The 16,407-nt window shown below is 40.2% G+C and overlaps 1 protein-coding gene across 1 annotated transcript; it reads right to left on the bottom strand.

The window, feature by feature from the left end:
- Positions 1 to 1,113: 1,113 nt before the first annotated feature.
- LOC123988226 lies at positions 1,114 to 4,489 on the bottom strand. Its single transcript, XM_046287464.1, has 3 exons — positions 3,548 to 4,489; positions 1,538 to 3,044; positions 1,114 to 1,262 (listed from the first exon to the last, which is right to left on the bottom strand). The coding sequence occupies exons 1-3, from the start codon at positions 4,487 to 4,489 to the stop codon at positions 1,114 to 1,116; spliced, it is 2,598 nt and encodes an 865-aa protein (XP_046143420.1).
- Between the last annotated feature and the right edge of the window lie 11,918 nt (positions 4,490 to 16,407).

Here is a 16,407-nt window from a genome sequence, read left to right as displayed (position 1 = left end):
CTTATACGTTTGTAGGTTTTTGTTACTCCTTTATGTCCTCCTAATAAACTGCTATGGGCTTCCTCTATTATTTGTTTTCGGATGTTTTCAGATGGTAACCTTATTGTTCCCAGGCATAGGGTAATCTCTATGCTGGTATCTTTAAATACTTTATTAATCAGGGCTTGATATCTCTGAATGGTAGGTCGATCCTGCTTCCTGGTTATAGTCAGTCGAATATTTGTTGTCCTGGTTTCTCTGAGAGCGGTTCTCAAGTTTTGCAGTGCCGAAACGACGTCTTCTTCTTTGATTTCTTCCCAAAAATTCCGTGTAACAAAAACGGTAAAGATTTGAAATTCTTGCCTGGATGTGGTAATGACTTGTCCTTTCTTTGGATTATTGTTGCAGAGGTCCTCCTTTCCGAGATAGCCAACATCGACAAGCATTCTTCCTCCAGGATCAATTAGTTGGCAATCTGCGGATGTCAAGTGTGCGTAGTTTCCCTTTGTGGTGATGAGCGTTTCTTCGCAATTTATTATTTTACAGCGGCCGTGATCATCTTGTTCTTCTTCCGATGATGAGTCTTCTGGGTGTGATGATAATGAGTCCGCTGCTGATTCATAGCAGATGGGCAGAGTATTACTAAAGTGCATTGGAGTGCTTTCTTGAATTTGTGTACCCGGTGGATTCTGCGGTCTGGCAGGTTGTAGGGGTGGTTGTAAACCTTGGACATCTGGTCCGTCTGTTGGTGGTGTAGGAGGGTCAGGTAGTTCCACGACAGTAGACGCAGGCCTTATGGTAGTCTGACTGTTTTCCTCTTCGTCGAAAGATATTAAATCTTCAGTATTTTGTGGAGTCTCGGAAGTGGTTGGACTTGGTATGAAATGACCAGCGGTTTGAGTGGAATGCGCTATTGGCATAAATGGAGAGGTTAGGTTGATATCATCCCGTAGTTCCAACAGATTTTGTGAAGGGGTAGGTAATGGTGATTTTATGATTGGTGTGATCCTGTCGGTTGGATCTTGATGTATTTTCCTTCTTCTAATTGATCGGGGTTGAGGCGTGATTGTCGCTTCATCAGAACTGCTGGTATCTTCTGTGTATGTTGGTCTTTTCTCCCGATCTCGTCGCAATTCATGGATGCGTCGACCAATGGTATCCGGCTGAGGGTCCGGGTTTGGTATTGGCACTTTGAACTCCTTGTCTTCTCGTGGAATCAAAGGGAGACAGACTGTAGGAGGGTTCCGGGATAAAGCGTCTGCGTTTTTGTTTATTTTCCCAGGCTTGTGAATAACATCGTACTCGTACTCTAAGAGTCTTAATTTCCATTTTACTAGCCGTGAAGTGGGGTCTTTAACTGAATGTAACCAAACCAGCGGTCGATGATCCGTGACAAGTGTAAATCTTCGTCCGAAGACATATGGTCGGAAATACTGTACTGCGTATACCATGGCTAGACACTCCTTTTCCGTTGCTGAATAATTTCTTTCGGCTGGATTCAAACTTCGAGAAGCGTATGCAATTGGTAAGTCTCGTCCAATTTCTCCTTGGCTTAAAACTGCCCCAATCGCATGATCCGAAGCATCCGTCGTGATAACAAATGGTCGTTCAAAATCTGGATATTGTAATATTGGTTGTGTACAGAGTTCTTTACACAATAGTTCAAAACTCCCTTGTTGTTCTTCAGTCCATTGGAAAGGGGTTCCTTTTCCCAACAGCTGAACTAGTGGTTTTGCCTTTAGAGAGTAATCCTTGATGAATCGGCGATAGTATCCCGTCAGTCCCAGAAACTGTTGCACATTCTTCTGTGTTTTTGGAATCGGAAAGTTTTTTACGGCGTGAAGTTTCCTAGGATCTGGTTTAACCCCGTCAGCAGACAAAATGTGTCCCAGATAGGCAACCTCTTTGCGTAGGAATTCGCATTTATTAGTCTGTAGAGTAAGTCCATATTCCCTGAGGCGATCGAATAGTTTTTTAACTTTAATTTCGTGTTCACGCAGCGATGAAGAAAAAACAATCATATCATCTATGAACACAAGTACGTTTTCCAGGCCTGATGTTACCCGGTTCATGACGCGTTGGAATGTCGGTGGTGCGTTCTTCAAACCAAAAGGCATACGCACAAACTCGAAATGTCCATGTGGGGTTGTAAACGCGGTCTTCTGTCTGTCCTTTGGGTTCATTTCAATCTGATGAAATCCATTTGCCAAATCAAATATTGAGAAGTATTTTGCTCCGCCTACCTTGTCTAGTATTTCTGGAATATTAGGTAATGGAAACTTGTCGCCTGTTGTTTTTTCGTTTAATGCACGAAAGTCGATTACCATTCGCCAACGTTTGTTACCATCGGCGTCCGGTTTCTTCGGTACAATCCATAAAGGAGAATTGTATGGTGAGGTGGATGGTCTAATAATACCCTGCGATAGCAGAGCTCCAACCTGTCGTTGTATCTCCTCCTGATGTACTGGTGGATACCGATACTGTCTAGTATTAATCGGAATGTCGTCTGTTGTGTAAATGGAGTGATGAAAATTTGGAACCTTGCCCAGGTTATCTCCAGGTAGGAAGAATCTATCAGAAAATTCCCTGACAATTTTGAACACATGTTGTCGTTCTTCAGAGTTTAGATGATCGGTCCTTAAAAGATCTTGGATTCGTGTAGTTCTGTCTTCCTTTGTTTCCTTTGCTAGATACGAAGGAATAGGATCGTCATCTGATGAGTCAAAAATCTCATACGGATGTATGCGTTGTGGTTCAATGTCGATTTCGATTTCGTCTTCTCCGGTGTTTGTGGCTAGGACATAGCAAATTCCATCATGATTGCAGACTGCTGCTTCTCCAATGTAGACCTGTTCAGGAGTCTTGATTCGTGCTAGGTACCCTTCCATAACCTCCGGATTTGCGACTGGAACTGCAATTTGGAGAGCTGTGCGTCCTGGCAATCTATGTTTAATTGGCAATACTGGATGCAGTTCCATCTCCTCAGCATTACTGAAGAATATAGGTTTAATAGGTTGGTTACGAGTTACCAAGGTTTTATGGTAATAGGAAATTTCAGCCCCTTCCTGTAATAAAAAAGGGCTTCCTATGAGTCCATCAGCGGAAATAGGCAAGTCCTCTACTACGTAAAATTCCGTAGCAGATCCATTAATTTGCAAACTGGTAGTTCCCAAGGTTCGGATCGTAGATGATGCGAGCCCAGCGATTTTAAGACCTTCCTTCGATGTGATTCCGGCCTTTTCTCCTAGGGCATGAAGAACTACCAGATTTACAGAAGCTCCTCCATCAATTAGAAATTCTCCCGTTCCTTTTTCCAGTTCTGGAACCTTGATCCTGATGCGTGGGGTTGGTGCTTCCTTGATTCGTCTTCCTGTTTCTGGTCTGCAAATCGGACCATTTTCCGGCGATCTTCGTTGCGTACGCTCACCGCCTCGCCGTTTGGGTGAGCGTTGTTGGAGTTTAAAGGTTTCCTCAAAGGTGAGAAATTCCCTCGTGACTCCCTTCGATACTGGAATCGGGGTCTTTCGCGGCGAGGTGATTTTTCACAATCCTTCCAACCGTGTCCGACCGTACTGCAGTTTGCGCAATAAAAGTCGTAAACATCGTGTTTGGTGTTGAACGGCTCGTCATATTTTGGCGCCTCCGGTGAGTGGTTTGGAGAGCGTGAATAATCATGCTTACGTAAAGTCAACGCCGTTGCACGTGAAGCTCGTTCTTCGAACTCCGGTTCGGAACCAGATGTGCTGCGATCCCTTGGTCTTTGCCGATAGGGTGACGGTGACTGAGGGTACACACGCCTGTGTTCCTTCTCTCGAGGACGTCTCCAGCTGAGAAAATCCTCTTCTCTACGACGACTAGGTGATGCCTTCTCCTGAATCTGTCGTCGGTTCTTGAGGCGACGTTCAATTTGTAACACAGCTTCGTACGCCTCTTCTAAAGTTTTAATCTTTTTGTCCAGAGCGGCGATTCTCCAGGCCACACGCTCCGGTAAACCCTCAAGGAAATTCTCCAAGATGTCCATTTCCATCTCCTTGATGAGCTGATCCACGTTGGTCGTGTACCTCTCGCGGATCGCGATACGAGATCCATGGGCAAGTTTGCTGGCTCTGTCGATGTACTTCCTTAGTGATTCGTCCTCACGGATTTTAAGGCGCGAAACCTCAGCTTGGAAATACGCCAAGTTCTTCCCAGGAGCGTATCGTTTTTTCAAATGTTGTAACAATTGAGTTACATTGTTGAATTGTTTATCTTGGATACTAATCCGCGCCGGACCGGTGAGTTTAGTCAACACGATACTCAGATACTCTGTTTCCGACGTATCTGGTATTAACGCGAGCCCGTTTTCTACACTCTGAGCGAAAACCGACAAAGCTGGATTCTCGCCATCGAAAGTGGGTATCGGCGCGGTAGCGAATTGAATACAATTACGCTGTGTTAACAAGGCCATAGAATTAGCCATTGTTAAAGTAAGATTCGCGACTTCGTCAGCCGAAAGCCTGGTTTCTGGCATTTTAACGCGAAAATCCTATAGAACAATTATAATACAAGTCCAGTTGTATCCACGGTATCCTTACGGATATTTATTCAGTGGATCAAACCGCTGTCACCAGTTTTGTTACGAGCCGGAGGGGGCGGCTGCGTAGCCGGGGCTTAATTTAGGTAAATGGTAATTGTTAATGGCTTGACCAGTGTTGTTATTAACACTGGGAGCCTAAGAAAGTAGACGTGGAGACGAACCTACGTATGGCTAACGTAGGGAGCTCCAGGAGGTTGGCTATGGTGGACGAACCTACGTATGGCTAACGTAGGGAGCCACAGGAAAGGTGTAGAGTGGAGGACGAACCTACGTATGGCTAACGTAGGGAGCATCAGGAGAGTGATATGCGGACGAACCTACGTATGGCTAACGTAGGGAGCCGCAGGAAACGTTAGTATTAGGTCTCGTAACTTGATTGATGTACCTCGAGCGGTAAAGGTACACCTTAGTGGGTTTCTGGACAGTAAATATAATTGTACAATAGTATGTAAATTAAACTAGTATGAGTTTATTCTCTATTCCGGACCTTACAATTGTTGTGTGTAATTGTCGCGGTATTCAATGAATTGAACTCTAAGTTGCACGTTTGAAATGAGTTGAATAAAATAAGTTTAGTTTCGATTCCGCGACGCAAGAATCTAATCCTTCTCGGTTTTCACGAACACGAGCAAACGGGGGCGGATTACAACGATTATAATAATGCTTAACAGCCGACAACGTACTGTATAGTTACTGTGAGTGCTTGAAAGGGACTTGAATACCCGATCTCGCAGAGTTTCCTCGTTGCAGAGATTATCCGAAAAAGAACGTACTGACGTGTATCGAACTGATTCTAGACTTCAACTAGACCCGAGGTGCCCTTGTCGCCACCCTTTTTATACTCAAAAACTAGAGTAAAAAGGGTGGTGGGGACTGACTCTACGTGACCCGTAGGACCGCGCCCTTGCTTTGCGTTGGTCTCGAATTTTCTAGAAGACGGTTGGTGTCGGGTGCACACATCCGATTCCATATAAGGAAATTTCTTGAGAAGGGTTTGTAACACCATATAAGGAAATTTCCAAGACGGATACGTAACAATACAATATAATAACTATTGTTATTCTATTCTTTAGCGCTTCTCTGCAAGGAATGTACCGATCGCTATGATCGGAGACGGATCATAATCGGAGATATTTTCGCGATGATCCCAATTATAAAAATTTGTGGAATTTGTAATTGTTAATAACTATTGTTATAGCAGGAATCCTATTCGCTGGTATTACTCTGCAAGAAATGTACCGTTCGCGATGAAAGTTTTCCAATCTAATTGGAGATATTTTTATGATGAGCTCGCTTCCAAAAATATATGGAATTTATTATTGTTAATAACTATTGTTATAGCAAAAAGCTTATTTCTTGGTGTTACTTTGCAAGTAATGAACTAATCGCGATGAAATCGTTTGTAACGGGCAATGTGTTTAACGTGGGCCTTTTGTAAAATGACCCGGTACTGTGTAGTAAAGACACTGTGCAAAATGTCCGTAACAAGTTTTGAAGGATGTTCGCGGGATCTACGAGCTAGGGAAAAACGAAAGCGGAAGCACAACCTAGAGCGCTCTCTATATGTATCTTTTACCGTGCGTTCGTTCTGTACAACTTGGCAAAGGCATGTGCGTCGACTTGCTTCATACTAAGATAATTACTATATCATTTCTTTCTATATGTTTCTATTATATACGTTTTCATAATTATATACTTGTACGAATAAACTTCTTCCATTTAACAATGGTTATGGGCCCAGAATACGCCAAGTAACGAAACATAACCTAAAAATGAACACGTGCGCAGCATAAATTGGTAAAAGATGTTCAGCGATAGTGCAAGAAGTGAAACCTATATAAATAAACTATCACAGCACAATTATAGAACATGGAAAATTGAAATGAAATGGCTTTTAAAGGGAAAAGGGCTACTAGATTATGCTTTAGGAAACGTTGCTCGTCCAGAAAATCCTACTGCAGAGCAAAAGGCCATGTATGCTGCGAATAACGATAAAGCACTTGCCATGATAGGACTGAACGTAGATGCAGACCAGCAAATACACATAGAGGACTGCAATGATGCAAGAAGATGGATGCGACGCATGCTATGTAGGGAAAGCAACCAGAGCAGTCTGCAAGCCAATTTTAACTAAACAATCGAAGAATATATGCGAACTTATACACTCTGACTTGTGCGGTCCAATGCCGGTAGAGTCGATTGGAGGTAGTAGATACTTTCTAACATTCACAGATGACTATTCGCGCAGAATAACCGTACGATGTATAAGATCAAAGACTCAAGTGAAAAGTTGTATAAAAGAATATATTGCAGAAGTTGAAAGACAAACTGGACAGAAGGTCAGAAGATTCAGAAGTGATAACGGTCTAGAGTTCTGTAATAAAGAAATTATGGAATACTTCAATACATTAGGAATAAAACATGAAAGAAGTAATGTTGAAACGCCACAAATGAATGGCATTGCAGAACGTGCTAATAGAACATTATTAGACCTGGTTAGATCAATGTTACGCTCAGCTAGACTGCCACAAAAGTTCTGGGCAGAAGCGGTCACTGCAGCTGCTTATGTGAGAAATAGAGTCATCAGTACAAAACTTAATGATGTAACACCACTGGAAATGTGGACAGGTAAGGTACCTAGTGTTAAGCATCTGAAAGTATATGGGTGTTTGGCCTATGCAAGACTGCCAATGCAGGGCAGAAGAAAATTAGAAAATAGAAGCATTCCATGTATATTAGTGGGATATGCAACTAAGACGAGAGGGTACAGACTGTGGTCTCCAGAAATGCAGGATGTCGTAACCACAAAACATGTCAGATTCTGTGAAACGAAGAAAGGTCATGATTACCTATACAATAATAATAATGTTGCCATTGATTTGGAAAATACGGATCAAGGCATTTGGCCAAATACAGATTATAATTCTGAAGCAGAGGATACCAATGTACAAGATGAAACAAAATCGGATGGACAAGAGGAAACACATGAAAAACCAGAGTCCAAGAAGAAATGTAACCCGATAGTGGGGGTAGTAGAAGACAGAGAACTAAGACCAAGAGTTGGTGGTCGAAAGAAGATCATCCGAAATCCCTATGGTCGTAAAGGTAAGCCAAAACCAATGCAAGATGATACAGAAAACCTAATGTCAACAGATGGAGAGTCAACAGAAGTTGAAGCAAATCTACTAGAAATCGTTGAGCCAGAAAATGTAAATGAGGCATTGTCCTCACCTCAAGCGCGGCAGTGGAAGCAAGCCATCAAGGAGGAGATGGAAAGTCTTGAGAAAAGAAAAACCTGGACTATCACGAATCTACCTGAAGGCAAAAATTGTATCGGATGTAAGTGGGTGTTCAAGTTGAAGACTGATTCTGATGGAAGGCCAAGTAGATTTAAAGCAAGACTTGTCGCGCAGGGATTTAGCCAGAAAAGGGGTAAAGATTATACTGATACCTACTCACCGGTAGCAAGTTTTTCGGTGATGAGATTGTTATTAGCCATGACTGTAACACTTAAACTAAAAACTAGACATCTGGACATTAATAATGCCTTTCTGTACGGTTCGCTAAAAGAAGAAATATATATGGAGTTACCTCCATTATACAAAGGAAAGAACGGACAAGTAGCCAAGCTATTGCGACCAATTTATGGGTTAAAACAAGCCAGTAGAAGCTGGAACGAAGAATTAGATGGTTTTCTCATCAATTGCGGATTTAAAAGATTAAAAACGTCAAGCTGTATCTACAAACAAGAAGATGAAACGATACTAGTGGTATATGTAGATGACATTCTCATTTTCTCACGTGAAGCAATGAAAATCAACAAAGTCGTAGAAGAGATCTCTAAAAGATATGAGACAAAGGACCTAGGAGAGATAAATCATATATTAGGAGTGAAAGTAGAACGAGACAATGAAGGAAAAATGCTACTTACACAAAAACCGTATGTGGAATCAATATTAAGACGATACGGAATGCAAGATTGTCGCGGTGCAAAAACTCCATTGGAACCAGGAGTCAGGCTAGTAAAAAAGGCGCATTCAAGGACAACAGAGGAAGAAAAGAATACGTGCGACGCACCGTATAGGGAAGCGATAGGATCACTAATGCATCTAGCATTATACACCAGACCGGATATCCTATTTGCTGTGACAAAACTATCCCAGTATAATACTGAACCCAGCGAACAACACTGGTCACAAGTAAAGCATGTGTTAAGATATTTGAGTAAGACGCGGAACTATGGCATGTTGTATGAGTGTAAGGAAGGTAAGGACATATCAGTTTTTTGCGATGCAGACTGGGGAAGCGACTTGGACGATAGACATTCTTTTTCTGGAATGGTTGTAAAAGTAGCAGGTAATCTAGTTAACTGGAGATGCTCCAAACAAAGATGCATTTCAACCTCAACAATGGAATCAGAATATGTGTCAATGTCGCATGGTGCTAAAGAAATAATGTGGCTTAAAATGGTACTTAAAGAGCTAAATTTATTACATTATTTTTCAGGGTTCAATATATTTTGTGACAACAGGTCAGCTATAGACTACTCTGAAAACAAGGTAGACAAGACGAGAACTAAGCACATAGACATATCATATCACCTAGTACGAGAAAAGTTAGAGGAGGGATTGATGAAGCTAAGATACATCCCAACAAATGAGAACCCGTCTGATGTGCTCACCAAAGGATTAAAACCACTCAAACACGATGAATGCGTAAAATTGATAGGATTAATAAATGTAAACTAAGAATAAGGCTACACATAAGAAACGTCAGATATATTGTATATGCCGCGAAAGTGGGGGTTTGAAGGATGTTCGCGGGATCTACGAGCTAGGGAAAAACGAAAGCGGAAGCACAACCTAGAGCGCTCTCTATATGTATCTTTTACCGTGCGTTCGTTCTGTACAACTTGGCAAAGGCATGTGCGTCGACTTGCTTCATACTAAGATAATTACTATATCACTTCTTTCTATATGTTTCTATTATATACGTTTTCATAATTATATACTTGTACGAATAAACTTCTTCCATTTAACAAGTTTCGGTCAATCTATAAAATGTCCGATCATTATACAGAATATCTAGAGGGTGGTGATCAATGTATCGAAACGCTCTTGTTACATAGATGTGGTAGGTTAAATTAGGCTACATATATAAATCCGGTCGCCGTGGCCGCAGCGCGCCGTAAGACGGCCGGCAACACTTTCCTAAGACAATAGTGTTGTTTCAATAATATCAAAAGCGATGTCGGCCGCTTCGCGGCGGCTGGATTTAGGTGTGTGGCCCATCCTAACCTATCACACCTATGTATGGTTTTAATAATAATAATAATAATAATAATAATAATAATGATAATAAGTTTAATGTCAACGAACCGTGGGTATTACATAAAATGTCCAGGCCATTTCTGAAATACCTGTCCATTATATACATTGCCCAGAAGAATGTGCAACCTACACAATGTCCGGTCATTTTACAAAATGCCCACGTTGAACACATTGCCCGTAACAACTTTCACATCTAATAGGAGATATTTCTACGATGATCCCACTTGCAAACATTTGTGGTATTCGTTATTGTTAATAACTATTGTTGTTGTAATTATCCAATAAGAACGGTACACCACCTTACGGTATGCTACAAATACTGCTCGTTCTACTAAAAAGTGTGAAATAAAATAATTTTTAACAAAAAAAAATCCGACTTCGAAAGGCACTAAAAAGTATAAAATAATTTCTATTTCATTTATATCTGTATTCCACTGCTATTAATACAATCTACTTAATCATTAAATAGGATACTAAATATATTTCAAAGTTTTCGGAGGCGGCGCAAAATTAAAAACTTTTCCTCTACTAGGAAGATCCTAGTTCAGGTGTCGGCAACCAGTGACAAATTACCCATTTGATAATTTCAAGTAAACAATATTCAATAGGAATCAATATACCCATTACGAATTAACTATACTGCAGTTCAGGAGTGACCGCACTTAACTCGCGCAGCTAGTGACTGAGGTCTAGGGAGATTTTTAATAGTGCGTGTGATTTCCCTTTACAGCTTGCTTCTTACTTTGCGTTCACATCATTTTTTTCCGGAAAATAATAGAATTTTCATTGCATCGTGAAACTTTACAATATCATCACCGGTTTTCAGTTATCGTACGTCATATATTTCTGCCCACCATTTATATGATCGCAAAGTATAATAAGAAGCAAGCTGGAGAGGGGAATAACACACGTCATTAAAAATCTCTCTAGACCTAGTGAGCGGCGCGAGTTAACTATGGTCTCTTGTGAACTGCAGTATAGTGCATGTCCATCAGGAGTGCTGACAATTTCTCATACAATCGTTACAATTACAAATGTTTTCAACCGGACCTATAATTTTTCTCTTACGTCTTAATAATTACCAAGTTTGCCATACCACAATCAAATCGTTATTGGCAGCACCGTTTGTTCGGGTATTTTTAATTTTGCGCCGCCTCCGAAAACTTTGAAATATATTTAGTATCCTATTTAATGATTAAGTAGATTGTATTAATAGCTGTGGAATACAGATATAAATGAAATGGAAATTATTTTATACTTTTTAGTGCATTTCGAAGTCGGATTTTTTTTTTTGTTAAAAAATATTTTTACACTGTATATGTAATTTCTCAGCAATACTCCTAAAGTTATGGGAAGCAACGAAAAGAGGTCGTGGTTACAGAAAGTATTTTACATGTGTAATAGTAAGATAATCTTGGGTTATGATACGCATGTAAAGTAAATAGACGGACTGTTCATTATTTTCATAAGATATGATCAGAGTTGGATATTGTTTGAAATAATCTTGTGATAATTTGTGGTGTAAATTAACATTTACATTATTTAAAGTAAAATAAATTGTTACTGCTCTTCTGTTCCCATGGAATAAAGAAGATTACTTATAAAGATTATAATTTGTAAGTAAGTGAAGAAAATATTTTATTTAAAATAATTTGAAAAAGTGTTGTCATTTCTGTCGCAGTTTTGATGATTACCCAGCATCGTTAAACACATATGTAGATGCATAGCCGACCGATGTACTACCGTTTTGAATTTTGTACGCGCCGCCTTGACGCGGCTGATGCCGCGCGCCGTCGTAATACAATCTTAACGTGTTAGAGTATCGTACGCCATGATGTTGAACAAACGCGAATATCAGTAACGACGGATATGCGTAACGTAACCCACAGCGCTAACAGCGCCTCTAGCAGCAAAAATGTGTAATCCACGCTGACGTAGGCATGACGTAGGTGATAATGAAACTGATCGAAATTTATCGATACAAAACAATTAATATCTCGTAAATAAATGCACCGATTGAGGTGTTATTGGGCTCAAAAGAAAGAGAAAGACAAGCCGAAGCAGATTGTGTTGTTAGAATGAAGTTCAATTGCGTACTTTTTCTCTAACAGCAAATTATTTTTTGCATAACGCTGAAAACGCTCTGCTTCGGGATAATATACACGGTAGAGTCTCGCTGTAGCTGGCGGACCAGCCTTCGGCCTAAACTACTTGGCGTGGATAGATAGCATCATTGAATTTATTTCAAAGCTTTGAAAATGTGAAATGATCAAAGTGAGAGGTGAATATTGTTGTGTGATAGTGACAATGAGTGATAGTGAAAATGTTCTCATGATTGAAGTGATTGAAGATAGGAGAAATGAATGTGAACATCAATGTGTGGCGGATAGTAGAAGTCGTCGGCCAAAACATACAATCAGTACGAAAAGATATTCGATAAAAACAGCATGCCGCGAAAGAAGGCGGCGGTTAGCCCTTCAGAAAAGTTCCGTGCAATCAACATCCGATGGACAAAGATACACCCCCGAGAAAATTTATTTGCCATTGGATGAAGAAACAGAAATGGCAAATTCGATAGAAATTTTGGAAGAAACGACGAATAAATTGTTTGAAATTGAAGAAACAAACAATGAAGAAGATGGGATAAATATTGAAGGCACAAATTCAGAAAATGAAGAATTGATGATACAGAAAGTAGTAACGAACGAGCCTGAAGAACAATTCTGTATACCAAATGGCTTCAGTATCGTGGACAGGCAGCACATTTTTGCTGAATTTCAGAAAATAGGCGACAATGCTAAAAACAGGGAGGACTGTGGAATTACACACCTGAAAATAACCGACATGAAACGGTCGGGCCTGAGGACCACCCTCAGTGTAATATGCGATATGTGCAAATATAAAGGTGAAATCCACAGTGAACCTGACGAAAGCAATAAAATGGAAACAAACCAGTGTACAATTGCTGGAACAATTGTGAATGGAGGCAGTTATGCCCAAATCGAGGAGTTCCTTGCAGCGATGAACATACCCTCCATGTCGAAAAAAGAATTTAGAAAGCATCACGATAAAATCGTGAAAGCACTAATTGTTGCTGCGGAAGAAGAGATGGTAGCAGCGGCAGAGGAAGAAAAACGCTTGGCCATTGAAAGAGGCGATATTGTTCCTGGATTTGGAATCCCTCACATCCCTGTTGTGGCCGATGGAAGCTGGATGAAACGATCATATCGGACTGGAACGTATGATTCCGCGTCTGGAGTCGGCGTTATAATTGGATACCATACGAAGAAAGTTTTATTTATCGGTGTGAGAAACAAGGTGTGCCGGATTTGTCGATGTGCTGCGAAAAAGAAAGAAGAGCCACGGAAACACACCTGTTTCAAAAATTGGAGCGCAAGCCAAGCATCAACAGCTATGGAAAATGATGCTATAGTCGAAGGCTTAAAGACCAGCGTAGAAAAACGTGGGCTGATTTATTCAACACTGATTGCTGATGGGGACAGCAGCGTTTATAAAAAAATTATAGATGCGGATCCATATAAAACGCAGATTCGTGTAAAAAAAATTGAATGCACGAATCATTTGTTGAGAAACTTTTGCAGAAAAATGAAAGAAGTTGTAAAGATGACAACACCTGGTCCATTGAGAAGAATCGTTGAAAGCAGCATTCGGCGAATGCGTGCGGACATAGTAAAAGCCGCAGAGTTCAGATACAGTCAGCAAGTAACAACCGCTGAGAAAATTAAGAATTTGTATGCCGACATACACAATGTTCCTAGCCACGTTTTTGGTGAACGCGCAGATTGTTCAAAACTACAATACTTCTGCGATGGAACAAGCAAAAAAGATGAAAAGAACATTGTTCCCGAATTGATGAAGATGGGAGTGTACGAACACATCAAAGAAATACTTCGACCTCTGTTGGCGCATGCTGAGAGTTTGCTGTATAACAGCAACAATAATGCCGTCGAAAGTTTCAACGGAATCATCGCAAAATATAAAGGAGGAATAAGATTGAATTTCGGAGAGAGAGGATCTTACACGGGAAGATGTGCTGCTGCTGTCCTACAGTATAACACAAAACAAGTGTTGTCGCGTCTGAATACGGCGATGAACAAGAAACCGCCCGTTATTTTACGCAAAATAGAAAATAGAAGGAAGAAAGAAAATGAGAAATACAGTGAAAAGAGAAAGGAAAAAAAATTACAAAGCACGTGCGGAAACAATTCCGTTCTGAAAAGGATTCCAATTACGGACCAAACGCTGAAAAGCCAGATATGGCTAACAATGTTTATGAATTAGAGCAAAAAAAAACATATGGAAATGTTACAGAATTTGCAAAATAGAAGAGATGCCATTGAAGAAGAAACCATCGGCCAAGCGAAAAATCCGAGATGGTTGAATTACAAATCTAAATTATTGACGGCCTCTAATTTTGGACGAATATGCCGTCGTCGAATTGGCACGCTCTGTGGAAATTCAGTGAAGTCGTTGGTGTATCCACGACTGATTAGTGCACCTGCAGTACAATATGGACAGGAATGCGAAAAATTCGCACGTGAAGAACTAAGTGTGTGCATTGGTGTTGAAATTAAAGAATGTGGATTATTTATTGATAGTGCCATCCCGTTCTTAGGAGCTTCGCCAGATGGAATTATAGACGAAGAGGGCATTGTGGAAATCAAATGTCCGAAAACGGCGGAGAATTTATTGCCGGAGGAGGCAATCAAAAGTATTGCAGTTATTTGGCGTATATTTGCAGATGCAGAAGGAAATGCATTGAACAGGAACCACTACTATTACTACCAAGTACAAGGACAATTACATGTCACAGGTAGAAAATATTGCTTGTTTTATATTTGGACCCGAAAAAGGTTAAAGTACATTAGAGTCGATAGAAACGATAACTTTTGGCAAAACAATATGGAGCCAAAATTAATACAATTTTATTTATTGTGCATGTTACCGGAATTAATAGATAGCCGGTACAATAGGGGAATGCCCATTCGGGAGCCTCAATTTATAACAGAGGAGAGAGCAAGCTTAGAAAAGCGCAAAAGGTCTCTCTCAGAAAGTAGCACGAATACTGTCCGGCGTCGCACTGCACTATACTGCAGTGCAGTAACACTGACTCTGTTAGTGGTTCACGATTGCATGAAATAGCAATTGTACTCGCGGATAATACGATCTCGCGAGTTCCGGCGTCGCACTGCACTGTAAAGTGTAGTAACACTGACTCTGTTGGTGGTTCACAATTGTATGAAATAGCAATTGTACTCGTGGATCATACGATCTCGCGAGTTACGCGATGCCATACTATATTTCTTAAAATTTGTTACAGATTTTCGAAGAAAGGATTCCCGAGAAGAGATTTTTTGGAGCGAAGCGAGCGTAGGAGTCTAAATTTATTTTTTCAGCTGAAACGATTTTTTTCTTATTCTCTTCATGAAATTATTAATGTCCTATATCATCTATTTCCATTAACTTTTTCTTTTTTCAATATTTATCTTCATTCATCTTCATTCATCTTTGCATGAACATTTTTGTCGTTGAGAAATTAAAAACAACATTTTCCTCTTCTCGAAATAAATTAAAAAATTATATATAGGTATATTCAAGAAAGCATTACCTACCAGGACAAATGGACTGCAAATATGCTGTCTGATCACGTATAATCGGCAAGTATAATCTTACATAATTAATATTACGTTATCTATACATAAATTACTTTCTTCACAGATGGACGAGGAAGAAGAAGAAAAGAAAAAGAAAATGAAAAAGAAAGAGCATAGAAGAAACAGGAGAAAGAGGTCTAAGGAACGAAGTCGGATAAAAGGGAAGAGAAAGGAGAATCCGAGGCCGTCAACGTCGCAAGTAAGTAAAAGCGTTGATTCTTCTATGTAATAAATGTGGCAGAATTAGATTTTTCGTGAAATGGAAATTATGTCTACAACTATAGCCACTGAATTTCCATGATTGCTTCTTCTTCTTATAAAACATTCATTATTATATTTCAGATAAAACAAATTCAATACCACATGACTGGGATGGCTGTCATGGTAATCGACGATGCAGACGCCGTGGAGAAAGAAAAGGCCGAAGCGGGCGGCGGGCGACGGTCGACGGGCGGCCAATTATTGCTTACAGTAAAACCTGGATGTATGCAACAAAAGTTTGTCTGGATATATACAACATCGCTATCCCCTCCACTTGGGGGGATCCCCCTAAGCCGAACCGAGCCGCACGGCGAGGAAACCGTGTAATATGATCCGACCGTAATATCGGTGTGACTAATCCTAATTGAACGATAAAACTTTTTTATTTTTAACTTTTTCTTAATGAAACTGTTACTAACGCATTTGTGAGATTTTTCTGATTAAAATGGTACCAAACACGATATGATTTGAATTATATTTATTTATTAAAATAATAATAAAACTGTAATAATAGCAAAGTACTAAACTGGTCGATGGCTTCATAAACTTATTGTTGCCACGGTTCAGTTCAGAATATTTCTAAGTA

The sequence above is a fragment of the Osmia bicornis genome, chromosome 10 (assembly GCF_907164935.1).
Source record: "Osmia bicornis bicornis chromosome 10, iOsmBic2.1, whole genome shotgun sequence".
Lineage (NCBI taxonomy): Eukaryota > Metazoa > Arthropoda > Insecta > Hymenoptera > Megachilidae > Osmia > Osmia bicornis.
Note: the sequence above shows the minus strand (reverse complement) of the source record. Positions and strands in the feature narration are given on the sequence as shown.